The sequence below is a fragment of the Hesperophylax consimilis genome, chromosome 2, assembly GCF_061612785.1.
Source record: "Hesperophylax consimilis isolate HC1 chromosome 2, BYU_Hcon_1.0, whole genome shotgun sequence".
Lineage (NCBI taxonomy): Eukaryota > Metazoa > Arthropoda > Insecta > Trichoptera > Limnephilidae > Hesperophylax > Hesperophylax consimilis.
The window spans coordinates 41,221,491-41,235,814 of NC_142837.1; the positions used below are offsets into that span (position 1 = coordinate 41,221,491).

The 14,324-nt window shown below is 34.9% G+C and overlaps 2 protein-coding genes across 6 annotated transcripts in view; one reads left to right on the plus strand and one right to left on the minus strand.

Annotated features, from left to right (window-relative positions):
- Positions 1 to 9,514, plus strand: part of LOC149426022 (zwei Ig domain protein zig-8-like) — a 254,330-nt gene extending 244,816 nt beyond the window's left edge. For all 4 annotated transcript variants that reach the window (XM_089645526.1, XM_089645518.1, XM_089645534.1 and 1 more), the window contains exon 7: positions 9,076 to 9,514. In XM_089645526.1, coding sequence (XP_089501652.1) covers positions 9,076 to 9,257 — 182 coding nt within the window. In that variant the 3' untranslated portion in view covers positions 9,258 to 9,514. The remainder of the gene's footprint in view (positions 1 to 9,075) is intronic.
- Positions 9,515 to 12,387: 2,873 nt separating this feature from the next.
- Positions 12,388 to 14,324, minus strand: part of LOC149426023 (zwei Ig domain protein zig-8-like) — a 920,604-nt gene continuing 918,667 nt past the window's right edge. For both annotated transcript variants that reach the window (XM_089642903.1, XM_089642895.1), the window contains one exon: positions 12,388 to 13,939. In XM_089642903.1, coding sequence (XP_089499029.1) covers positions 13,827 to 13,939 — 113 coding nt within the window. In that variant the 3' untranslated portion in view covers positions 12,388 to 13,826. The remainder of the gene's footprint in view (positions 13,940 to 14,324) is intronic.

The window sequence follows — 14,324 nt, forward strand, 5'->3', positions numbered from 1 at the left end:
AATCACTTTCTCTGACTCGACTGTAACTTCTTCATTCGCCGCCCAGCATCACACCGCTGGGCGGGGAGCGCGTACTTCACCACCACTCCTGTCTCGGTCTCCTCTCTCTCCCCTCTCGATCTTGACTGTCTTCGTTCCTGAGCTCGTAGGACCTGTCGCCCTACCCCGCACTTCTCACTTCTTTCTTTACAACCCCCGTCTGTCAACACTTTCTTTGTCTTTGGGCGCACACTGCGGGACATACTTAGTTTAACGTTCAAATTTATTTGTGACGAAATTTGATTTGTCACAACACCCCCTTCGTTACAAAAGAAAATTATGGTTTCCTACAAACATAATTTTCTATTTCCTTTTTCCCATATGACAACCTTCTTAACTCTAAACATGGTAAATCTCGAATTATAAACAATGCAATATTCTAAATTTAACATTTCTTATCATTACTTATCCTCATCAATTTTTTTTCTTTTTCATCATATCTCATTTTCAACGACAATCCTTTTCGCTACACGCTCTTTCAAACCCACAACAAAACTCAAGTCAAAACATTTAGCCTATCAATATAAAATAACATGAAAACAATAAAAGTGACAATAAAACACATTAAAATCAACGATGAATACTAACACCTCGACTAACATAACACTTCTTATTTTAACCAAGCGATCCAATCCTCTCCAGACACTTGAGGATATAAACCCTTTCAATTTTTGTTTACAAATTTCTTCACAAGCATGTGACCAAAAACTAATGACAAGATTTTAAATGACAACATGAAACGACAACATAATTAATGACAATATTAATGACAACATAAAATTTTCAAAGAATCAGGATAGGGAAGGAGTTGGGAATTCATACCTACCACTTCAGTTTAATCTCCCCTCAGTTCTGCTGGCATGTCTGAAGTATAATAGAATTCCATACTTACATACGCATAACTCCTTATCAATACACGTTGATCACTTAAACCAAAACCTTAGTTGTACTTTGCAAAAGAGGCCGTTACTAATCTTTATTCACTCCTCATTTACCTAAATCTATTAACGCCTACATCTTCGATAACAAAACAAGAAATCCGGTGTACATACATAGTACATCTGAAATGAAATGAATGATAAAAAACTAAACAATATATGGTAACAGAGTTGTAGTGTATCTCCCGGCGTGATACACAATGGAAAATTGAGCGCCAGATAGTTTCTATTACACGGTGAAACCACCAAAACCGGATACTCTGTCTCTCATTCAACCGCTTTTAAGATGCAACCTCAACATGTCACATTTTATCATTCCTGCTGGCTAATGCTTCAATGCATCATCCCATTTTATTTAAATTTTTCGCACTTTTACATATTTTACGGTCTTTTATCACGCGCGCAGAATTCTTTTCAGATATCGAGACTTTTAGGTACACACATACTAATTTCAACGAACGCGCGTATTTGTTCCACTCAAATCATGGAACGTTCAGTGCTTGCTTTCGTTTTCGCATTTTCGCTCGTGGACGCACTTCTATCAATACCGGTCTTTTATCACGCATGCAGACTATTCAGATATAGAGACATTTAGGTACTCTCATAGTAATTTCGTCAAACATGCATATTTGTACCACTCAAATCGTGGAACGTTCAGTGCTCCTTTACGTTTCCGTTCGCATTTCACATTTTTTAATTTGTGGACGCACCTCTACCAACACCGGTCTTTTATCACGCACGCAGATTACTTTTTAGATATGGAGACATTTAGGTACTCTCATACTAAGTTCATCAAACGTAAGTATTTGTACCTCCCAAATCGTGTCGGTGGTAAGTGCTCCAATTCGTAACTATCGCAGTTCGTCATCACATTCGCACGCGCCCTTTTATTTTCTCATCTGCGCAGACTACTATCCGAAACATTGCGAGACTTTAGATACAAGATAATGTACGGTTTCGCCGAACGAAGATATTTGTTTTTCTCAAATCGCGTTAAGTGAATGCGCCTAACCCTTTCTCTCCCCTATCTATCGGTCGCCTTCCGCCATCAATTTTTAATTATCGGATTTTTACCGAACACATAAAATTGATCGAAATTGTGGTATGAAAATGAATTTCTCCGAATGACATATAGAAAATACATTGTTATTCTTATGCCGTTCACACACAGCAAATCTATATTTGCTGACTCAGCTCACCACAATCTTTAATTTGATGACCTTTGTCAACGGGACAAATAATATATGATCCTTACTCGGGGTCAAACACCCCTGCCTAAAACGCAACAAAAAATAAACTCCAATGGGTACCCTAAAATCATTATCCTTAATACATTTTAACAAATAAAAAATAGCCACTTGACATCACCCGCCTTACTTGTGTTGAAAATATTACTCCGATAAATGGTTAATTTTAACACAGTCCCAAATGTGTCAAAACGCCGAATTTTAGAATGATTTAACTGCCCTCCGACAAAAAATAGCACTTGAAATGAGACGCATATTACGCATCTGACTTCGTCACAGTACATTTGTTTACACTATACAAAAAAACGAAACACCCAAGCAACGGTAACTCGAGACACAACATGACAAGAGCGAGAAAAATAACACAAAATTCATTATAAATTAGAACATGCAAATATTTACCTTTGTTCAGGGATGAGTTTTAGGAATGTCAATAACATTAGTGATAGATATAGTAAAATATCTAAAACCGCTTCACATTGGGCGCCATTGTGACAAAATCACGTTAACATCTCCTCCGGCATCTAGCTCAGAATCATACTTAAATATATTACTGTTTTATACTTACCTCTTCAGCAGTATACTCTGCCTTCTCACCAATTTGGGTTGCTTGGGTGGGGACTAGGGAGGTGAATTAATTATGAACATCTATTAATTATAAGTCTGTTTTATAATTGGGTTTATCAAGTGTTAATACTAAATCTAAATTATACTTAGATCTACTTACATCTATAACTTAACTAGTTCTCATATGGTTCGGATTACTTCTTCACTATTCGCATTGTCATTGTTCACTGTAGCTACACTGTTGTCACTGAGTTGATTCTGTTCGATGGCCTTAGTAAGGCCGAAGTCCTAGGTGGCAGCTTCTGCAGTTCTGCAGCTCAGGCCCTCCCGGCCGCGTCTGATCACCGCACTTTCTTCGTCTCCCGCCCAACATTACGTCGCCGGGCGGAGGATAACACTTGAAAATCACTTTCTCTGACTCGACTGTAACTTCTTCATTCGCCGCCCAGCATCACACTGCTGGGCGGGGAGCGCGTACTTCACCACCACTCCTGTCTCGGTCTCCTCTCTCTCCCCTCTCGATCTTGACTGTCTTCGTTCCTGAGCTCGTAGGACCTGTCGCCCTACCCCGCACTTCTCACTTCTTTCTTTACAACCCCCGTCTGTCAACACTTTCTTTGTCTTTGGGCGCACACTGCGGGACATACTTAGTTTAACGTTCAAATTTATTTGTGACGAAATTTGATTTGTCACAACACCCCCTTCGTTACAAAAGAAAATTATGGTTTCCTACAAACATAATTTTCTATTTCCCTTTTCCCATATGACAACCTTCTTAACTCTAAACATGGTAAATCTCGAATTATAAACAATGCAATATTCTAAATTTAACATTTCTTATCATTACTTATCCTCATCAATTTTTTTTCTTTTTCATCATATCTCATTTTCAACGACAATCCTTTTCGCTACACGCTCTTTCAAACCCACAACAAAACTCAAGTCAAAACATTTAGCCTATCAATATAAAATAACATGAAAACAATAAAAGTGACAATAAAACACATTAAAATCAACGATGAATACTAACACCTCGACTAACATAACACTTCTTATTTTAACCAAGCGATCCAATCCTCTCCAGACACTTGAGGATATAAACCCTTTCAATTTTTGTTTACAAATTTCTTCACAAGCATGTGACCAAAAACTAATGACAAGATTTTAAATGACAACATGAAACGACAACATAATTAATGACAATATTAATGACAACATAAAATTTTCAAAGAATCAGGATAGGGAAGGAGTTGGGAATTCATACCTACCACTTCAGTTTAATCTCCCCTCAGTTCTGCTGGCATGTCTGAAGTATAATAGAATTCCATACTTACATACGCATAACTCCTTATCAATACACGTTGATCACTTAAACCAAAACCTTAGTTGTACTTTGCAAAAGAGGCCGTTACTAATCTTTATTCACTCCTCATTTACCTAAATCTATTAACGCCTACATCTTCGATAACAAAACAAGAAATCCGGTGTACATACATAGTACATCTGAAATGAAATGAATGATAAAAAACTAAAAAATATATGGTAACAGAGTTGTAGTGTATCTCCCGGCGTGATACACAATGGAAAATTGAGCGCCAGATAGTTTCTATTACACGGTGAAACCACCAAAACCGGATACTCTGTCTCTCATTCAACCGCTTTTAAGATGCAACCTCAACATGTCACATTTTATCATTCCTGCTGGCTAATGCTTCAATGCATCATCCCATTTTATTTAAATTTTTCGCACTTTTACATATTTTACGGTCTTTTATCACGCGCGCAGAATTCTTTTCAGATATCGAGACTTTTAGGTACACACATACTAATTTCAACGAACGCGCGTATTTGTTCCACTCAAATCATGGAACGTTCAGTGCTTGCTTTCGTTTTCGCATTTTCGCTCGTGGACGCACTTCTACCAATACCGGTCTTTTATCACGCATGCAGACTATTCAGATATAGAGACATTTAGGTACTCTCATAGTAATTTCGTCAAACATGCATATTTGTACCACTCAAATCGTGGAACGTTCAGTGCTCCTTTACGTTTCCGTTCGCATTTCACATTTTTTAATTTGTGGACGCACCTCTACCAACACCGGTCTTTTATCACGCACGCAGATTACTTTTTAGATATGGAGACATTTAGGTACTCTCATACTAAGTTCATCAAACGTAAGTATTTGTACCTCCCAAATCGTGTCGGTGGTAAGTGCTCCAATTCGTAACTATCGCAGTTCGTCATCACATTCGCACGCGCCCTTTTATTTTCTCATCTGCGCAGACTACTATCCGAAACATTGCGAGACTTTAGATACAAGATAATGTACGGTTTCGCCGAACGAAGATATTTGTTTTTCTCAAATCGCGTTAAGTGAATGCGCCTAACCCTTTCTCTCCCCTCTCTATCGGTCGCCTTCCGCCATCAATTTTTAATTATCGGATTTTTACCGAACACATAAAATTGATCGAAATTGTGGTATGAAAATGAATTTCTCCGAATGACATATAGAAAATACATTGTTATTCTTATGCCGTTCACACACAGCAAATCTATATTTGCTGACTCAGCTCACCACAATCTTTAATTTGATGACCTTTGTCAACGGGACAAATAATATATGATCCTTACTCGGGGTCAAACACCCCTGCCTAAAACGCAACAAAAAATAAACTCCAATGGGTACCCTAAAATCATTATCCTTAATACATTTTAACAAATAAAAAATAGCCACTTGACATCACCCGCCTTACTTGTGTTGAAAATATTACTCCGATAAATGGTTAATTTTAACACAGTCCCAAATGTGTCAAAACGCCGAATTTTAGAATGATTTAACTGCCCTCCGACAAAAAATAGCACTTGAAATGAGACGCATATTACGCATCTGACTTCGTCACAGTACATTTGTTTACACTATACAAAAAAACGAAACACCCAAGCAACGGTAACTCGAGACACAACATGACAAGAGCGAGAAAAATAACACAAAATTCATTATAAATTAGAACATGCAAATATTTACCTTTGTTCAGGGATGAGTTTTAGGAATGTCAATAACATTAGTGATAGATATAGTAAAATATCTAAAACCGCTTCACATTGGGCGCCATTGTGACAAAATCACGTTAACATCTCCTCCGGCATCTAGCTCAGAATCATACTTAAATATATTACTGTTTTATACTTACCTCTTCAGCAGTATACTCTGCCTTCTCACCAATTTGGGTTGCTTGGGTGGGGACTAGGGAGGTGAATTAATTATGAACATCTATTAATTATAAGTCTGTTTTATAATTGGGTTTATCAAGTGTTAATACTAAATCTAAATTATACTTAGATCTACTTACATCTATAACTTAACTAGTTCTCATATGGTTCGGATTACTTCTTCACTATTCGCATTGTCATTGTTCACTGTAGCTACACTGTTGTCACTGAGTTGATTCTGTTCGATGGCCTTAGTAAGGCCGAAGTCCTAGGTGGCAGCTTCTGCAGTTCTGCAGCTCAGGCCCTCCCGGCCGCGTCTGATCACCGCACTTTCTTCGTCTCCCGCCCAACATTACGTCGCCGGGCGGAGGATAACACTTGAAAATCACTTTCTCTGACTCGACTGTAACTTCTTCATTCGCCGCCCAGCATCACACCGCTGGGCGGGGAGCGCGTACTTCACCACCACTCCTGTCTCGGTCTCCTCTCTCTCCCCTCTCGATCTTGACTGTCTTCGTTCCTGAGCTCGTAGGACCTGTCGCCCTACCCCGCACTTCTCACTTCTTTCTTTACAACCCCCGTCTGTCAACACTTTCTTTGTCTTTGGGCGCACACTGCGGGACATACTTAGTTTAACGTTCAAATTTATTTGTGACGAAATTTGATTTGTCACAGTAGTTAATCCGATAGTGTAAAGTTATCGATTTCTCTTTTCAAGACGCCATATATATAACGGACATTAAAATATTTAAGTATGAAAAATGTTTTTTTATTTAATTTTGTTTTATTGAGTTTTACGCCCAGCCGGGCTTTAACATGCATTTTAAAACAAAATATATCTAGTTTGCTATCGAAAATTATACACAAAAAAAAATAAACCTAATGAATATAAAAAAACATACACTAGTAACGTAAAATATTATAGAAATTATAAATTATTATTTTAACGTATAAGACAAATCACTAAAACTAAGTTTCCATCGCTACTCTAATTTGTAGGATTCAACAAAGTGCTGGTATAGATTACGCTTAATTCTATAGATGGAGTCAATAAATATATCAATAGTACTCTCATACTTGTTGCCCAGATCATGCATCCTATTGGTCAATGAGTATTTCTGTCAGTTGGTGGTGTATGTATTGCAGAAGAATGTTATATTTTGTCTTGTATTCCTAGTCCACACATGGAATTTTATGACAGCAACGATGGCAGGACTGTCAATTAAGTTATTAATGACTATGTGTAACACATTCAGGTCTGACTTAATTCTCCTGTCAAACAGTGTTATTAGATGCAATTGATTCGTCAAACAGAATTAATGTAATCAATTGGAATTATTATTTTTATAAAATTTACGAACCTAAGAAATTTGTGCTGAACTCTTTTTATATTGTTAGAGTATGTTCGCGATGATAAAATTAATAAACCCCATCAAACAGAAACAAAAGTCTACTCTTCGGTTCAGTTGCTTATAATGCTCGCTGTTTTGAAATTATGGAGTAATATTTGCATTATTTTCTACTAAATAATGACGCTTTGCATTTATAATGTAATTGAACAAATATAATTTTGAAAAAGCAGTTGTTTGTTCTAAAACTTGTTCAAATAATAATGAGCGAAACGCTAAAATGTTCCAACCGTTATTGAATGATTTAAAAAGTTGCATACAAAAAGTTTATCTGGGTCGAATGGAAAGTTGGCGTTATGAATGCATAATTATTAATATAGGTAACGAAATAAGGTAATGCGAAAGTGAAACACATTGTCAAATGTTCGGTTTAAACTAATTTGTTTTTATGTATTCCTCGTACATTTTCAAAGTAACCTGCAGTTTTAACAATGCAGTTTAAAACAAAATTACTGTTGTCTAAAATGTATAATGTTTTTTGCCCGACTTTCTGAGTTCCTGGTATCGTTATGAATTCACAGTTTACAGTGGAAACAAAGTTAACGTAATGCAAAAGTGGTGCATTATAAAATTATTACCAATTCGTTTCATGTGCTCCTGATCAAGTGGCAGAGCAATTTTTAGCCAAAACAATTTCTTTGATGAACATTGTTGCGTGTTTTCAACCTACTAATGTTTCTGCGCTCCTGGTATCGCGGTACTTTTCCAGGAAAATAGTACAGTTGAATCACACTTTATAAACAAACTAGGTGAAATATCCGGTGTCGCTCGGAGGCGGGGTAAAGTTTCGAGGTTATGAATTCTAGAGTACGTGACAACTGGGTACATTTTTAAGGTGGAAATAAAATAATTGTACTATATATAATATTTAATTATTTAAGTATTTGTTTAAATTGATCATGCTATGTCTCTTCCTCGGGCGTCCTCAATCTCTTCAACCGTTCACATTCCAAGTCAGACATTTTCCTTACATCTCTTTCTTCGTTCAACACTTCCGTCTCATTTTATCACAAATAATAATTGATTCATGTCTCTCTCGGGTATCCCCGACTATTTCTGCATTTCAAGTGATGTATTATCATTCAAAATTATCATAAATCTACCTTTTAGTAAAAACTACATTATGCTCACTTTATTTCGAAACCATATTTCATTCCAGTACAGAGATAGAGTGAGTCTTTCTCAAGCGTCCCAAACCATTCTTTAAACACTCCTGGCACTAATAAGAACAATTTTTCATCGTATTTGGATGAATGATATAGGAAAGCAAACGGGACAATAACAAATAAACACTAATTTATAAATACAGGGTATTTAACTAACTTCGGGGAAGTTAAATTTTTTTAGAAATTCCAACGTTTTAAGAGAGTTTTTAGCTAAACAAGTTGAATTGTTTGTATGGGAAAATAAATATTCTTTTATGGATAAATATTTTTATTATTGGAAATAAAGATTGGAATTTCGAAAAATGTAATTTATCTTCTTTTAATTCTACCATCATGTAGAATCACCTCCTGAAGTTAGTGCACTTTACGCCTGGACGTATATAAGATTATTCTTTCATGAAAAATGTTAAAAAATATACTGTTTAATACTTTCATTTATGTGCTCCTGGTATTGAATAATTTTATTTCAAAGGCAATCCCTTTTTTTATTTTCAGGAGAACATACAGAAGCAATGCAGAGGGACGAGGCGAGTCGTTCTTCAGATGCTTCCCACGGACCCCTTCAATTCTCTGTGTTCCTGATCTCCTCTTGGAAAATACCCCACGCATTCGTACAGAATTCCTTGCTATTTTTATTAATAAGCTTGTGTAATTTCTGCACATTCAATTTGAGATAAGGTTTATGTCGTGGGTTTAACGATCAATTTTTATGCCCTGTACATTTCCAATAATATTTGTAGCCGATTTTCATTTTACACATTACGTTTATTTATTTACATTACACAAGTTGTTACTTTTATTTTTCGTTTAAGCTAGTTTATACTCGAAATATACCTCATTACTTTAAGCATGATTGTAGATATTATAAAATCAGTTCGTTGATTGTGTAAATAATTTCTTTTCATAATATGCACTGTATGTATCAAAAAATTATGTTCACTAAATATTAAAAAATATATTTTTAATCAAATGTTTATTTTGATCCTTTTTCAAACTTTAATACTTACACAATCATCAATTCTTTCTTTCTTTTTTATGTAAACACCCTCCCCAATAAAGACTCCATTGAAAATACTTGGAGTAAGGATATCAGACCAGTAAATTTGTCTTCCAAGAAACTGGGCGTCTTGTATAGGGTCGACAAATTCTTAAATAGTAACCAGCTGTAAACCCTATATAAATCTGCCCAAGCAAGCCCAACAATTGCATTTGGGAGCCACCTCTGGGCTGGCGCCCCACAATACTTGATAAACCTACATGATTCTGTTCAAAGGAAGTTTGACAATCCATTGTTAACAGACTGATTGCCATCTCTAATACACAGACACATTGTGGGCATGCTGAGTCTATTATATAGATATTTTAATGGAGCCTACTCTAAGGAGCTAGCAGCATTGATCACCGGTGCACTGAAACCGGTGCGTGAAACTCGACGTAAACGAGCTTAATATCCGTTCACATTTGATGTTGACTTCATGAGAACGGGTCATTCTTCAACTCGTTTTCGTGTAAGACGGCTCTAGTGGAACAAGCTTCTAGCATCTGTTTTTTCTCCTTCATAAAACCTGGGACTCTTCGAGACCCGCATTTACAAATACCTTCCTAACTTAACCCGCCCCTAACTTAACCTCCCCTTACTTAACCCGCCTCACAAACGCTGCCTAACTGCATGGCGACACACCTCCCCTGTCTTTAAACTGTGCAGACCGGGCGTACAAATAAGATAAAAATGTAAGTCAGTAGCGCACATCATTTCGAAATCAAAATAAATTATTTATATAGGTTATAAATCTTATTAAAAAAAAAAATTAATGGTTCAGCCAATTAATCCACTATTTAAAAGTCACATATACCCGCAGTGTTTAACGACGTTATTGAAGTCCTATGTATCCCAGCCAACGTACAACCTGACAATGGAATAAAAGCTTAAATTCGAACGTTGGACTGCAATTTATTGTCCCACGACTATGTAAACATTTCTGTTTATAATAAAAAACATTTGGACCACCGAATTTATCGTCTTTTGTTTTAATACAATTTTGAAAACGCTCGTAAATTTTTCCTGTTCGAAATATAAAGTTTCCTGTGCGACTCAATTTATTGTGTTGCTGAAAATCCAGTGTATTTGTTTTTTCCCCCGAAGTCCATTCTGCAAACACGACACTTTGGTTACCTAAAGTGCAGTCTGATGTTAATCGATTAATGAGTAAGTGCAGTCAAGTGTTGTCTTTTTCTGCATCGAACGGTAGTTTTTCAAATTTATTATCTTTACAGAAAAATTAGATTTTGGAGAACACTTTTGCAATCTCCGGTGACCTTGAAGTTGTAATATGCCATATTATTGTGTCATAACAAAACTACCTTATAATAATAAGATTTGGCTAATTTATATAGCGCCGTTTTCGTGAGAAATCACCTCAAGGGCGCTGTACAAATATATTTCTTAAATAGTTAATACTAGAACTACTGACTTAAACTAGTGACTTATCTCTAAGACTTATATCTAGTGACTTACGACTAAGGCCTATCACTACTTTCTTAATGACATGAAAAATTGAAACATAAAAAATAAGAATAAAATTACATTTGATAAAAGCTATGCAACAAGTCATACAAACACAAGAAATAAAAACAGAAAATTACAGCTATTTGTTGGTTTACATGATGTGTTTAGGAGTATTGTTGAAAAAAATGTTTTAAATGATCCACAAAACTTGCCAAGTTGGTATTGAATATGTCAACATCACCCAAGTAATGATTTCCCATGGTGTGAAGTCCTTGTATCGGAGAGTGGGCAATGTAGTTACGCTTATGTGTGCTGCTGTAGAATATTGTATTTTGTCGTGTTGTTACTGTGGGTGTATGTATGTTTATAAGTTGCAGGAGTTCACAACAGTCGAATTTAGAGTTAAGTATTTTGAATAAGAACGTTAAATCGTTTATTTTACGTCTATCTTCTAATGTATGTATTTTTAGAGTATTTAATAAGAAATTGTATTTTAAGTCGCCGGCAGGGATATTTAATTTAAAATTTATAAAACGTAGAAATTTTTTTTGTATTCGCTCAATGTTGTTAATGTGAATTTTATAAGATGGAGACCAAACTACTGGGTTATATACGAGTATTTACATATTTGGCATAATATTGACGTTATTCCAATTTGTGAGGAGGGTATGATAACCGGTATTCACTGGATAACCAAACCACTAATATAGGTCACCCAAGTAGTTTGTTGCATTTGGTTACTTAGCAGGGGTGCCTGGGTGCATGGATTCATAGGATGAGGTTTGTCCAGGTCTTGGTCCACTCTCCTTTTACCTCTTCAGCAGGACTATCTAGACATATCGCCAGTGTGAGGGGTGAACACAAACGTCCTTCACTCCGAGGCACACTGCCCTCCAGATTCCTACCCACCTCTCATACACTCCCTTCCCAGAACTTCCTCTTCTTCCTGTACCTAAATAACCCTCCACGCAACATCCCCCAAAAATGTCATTGGCCCTGATGGAAAAAAAATCACATATCTTATTCCAGTGCTTAGAAAATGCTTTATAATGAAACAAGCATCATGTGAATAATTGGACTTGAAACCCCTAAAATTGAGTAAATTTTTTTTTATTGTTTTGCCTAAAGATAGTTAATTTAATGAAACAACAATTTTATTTTATTAAATTTATTTATCATTGTTGAAATATTTACAAAATATAAACCGTACCTTCCGCAGGAAGATTATAATAGGAATGATTCACAACTAATTATTTATTATAAAAAATAAATAAATTTACAAACCAATAAAAAATAAAGAGAAATAAAAAAATGGAATATATTATACCTGTTTTCCATAGTACAAGTGTAATAAAAATGAGAAAATTCATTTCATACTAAAAACAGTTTGACATTTTATTTGAGAGACTTTTTTCATTCGATTAACAAAATTATAAGTAGCATCTAAAAAAAACACTGTTTTATATATTTTTTAAATTAGACACAAATGTGGTATTGCGTCCAATGCATATTTCATTACATAGTTTTTATTTATAATTGAGTTCCTACTCTACAATTTATGATACAAAATCTTTTAATTTACCAATTTATAGTAAAGTATTACATAAATCAACTATTTTGCACAACTCTTTATGGTAACGCATTTTTTTTCATACATAAACTCAATGTTCTTCGTCAGCGTCTAGTAATAATAATTTTAAAAACTTATCTTAAAATACTCACATTAATATTCGAAAAAAAAAATCCTGTTATTTTTTCACGCATGCGTATAACAGTTCCATATTTACAACTTTAATATTATTTGAATTATCTTAAAAGTAAAGTATCTTATCAAACTAAATGAATGAGTATTTCTCATTACCCGTTAGTTAATTAATTATTTACATTTAAAAAATATTTTAGTATTATAGTGTATACTCGTGATTGTTTTCATAAAATTAACAAATACGATTTTTGAAAATCACAAACAGAATTTTCGTTCTTCTCAAACAACCCGGTAAGTTTAATAAGGTTTTAAAACATTTGCTACCTATCTTTTTTGATTCCTAAAATTTGCAACCACTAATTTGAAAAAATCGGTAAAATATTTCGAAATTTATACCAAACATTTCGATGACGTGTCTTATTATTAAGTGATTTATATTTTCGTGATTTCTCTACTTCATTAATTAATTGATTCTATTAATAAATTGATTCAACTTCTATTATAATATATACATAATAGATAACTTAATTTAACAGTACAAACAAACACATAATGATTTGCATATTTTTGAATTACCGTTTACCCATCGACTACATAGTTTATACAGTTTATGAATAGTAAGTAGTTGATTAAAAACATATATATATACAACTCACCAACAATTTTATATATTTCTAATAAAATATATAAATGTTTGAACTCATAATGTAAAACTCACAATTCCATATCAATTCATTCGTTTTCAGTATAGGTTGACATTAATATAGTAATAAAATACAACAAAATATTAATTGGAATGGAGTGCATTGTATTAAAATGATTACAAAAAAACTTAATTTATTGCGTAACCAAAAATCATTTAAATAACCACATTTAATAATCATACTTCATTCAAAACAACACTTTCAATTTTATAAAACTTCACTTATCAATGTCTCGATCTCGTCATATTCTCGGTTATGCATTGTACAGATGTTTCAGAAGAAGTGAATAGTAACTAAATTAGATTATGAATAGGTCGCTTGCTTCAGATGATCATCTGCCCAAGAAGACTGAAGATAGAACGTAAGTTAGCAGCGCTACGGCCACGGGGGGGAGGATGGTGGTGGATGCTCTGTTGCTGGTCTGCATGGCTGCTGGGTGCTCACCTGTGATAACAAAAATTAAAATAAAAATTACTTCAAAATGTTACAAAAAACAACAAACAACAAGTAAGTTTTTTAGATTCTCACGGCCAAAAGCATTTTTGTTGTTTGTTTTTGGGGTGTTATGCCGTGTTGCGCTAACTCCTTCTTTAGCCGACGTTTCGGACAGCGTTGCAGTGTCCATCATCAGGGTAGATCCGAAGATGTGATCATCTTCGGATCTACCGGATCTGCCCTGATGATGGACACTGCAACGCTGTCCGAAACGTCGGCTAAAGAAGGAGTTAGCGCAACACGGCATAACACCCCAAAAACAAACAACAAAAAAAACAAACAACAACATTAAAGGCAGAACTTTCAAAAATCATTAGTTTCACAAACATAAGTA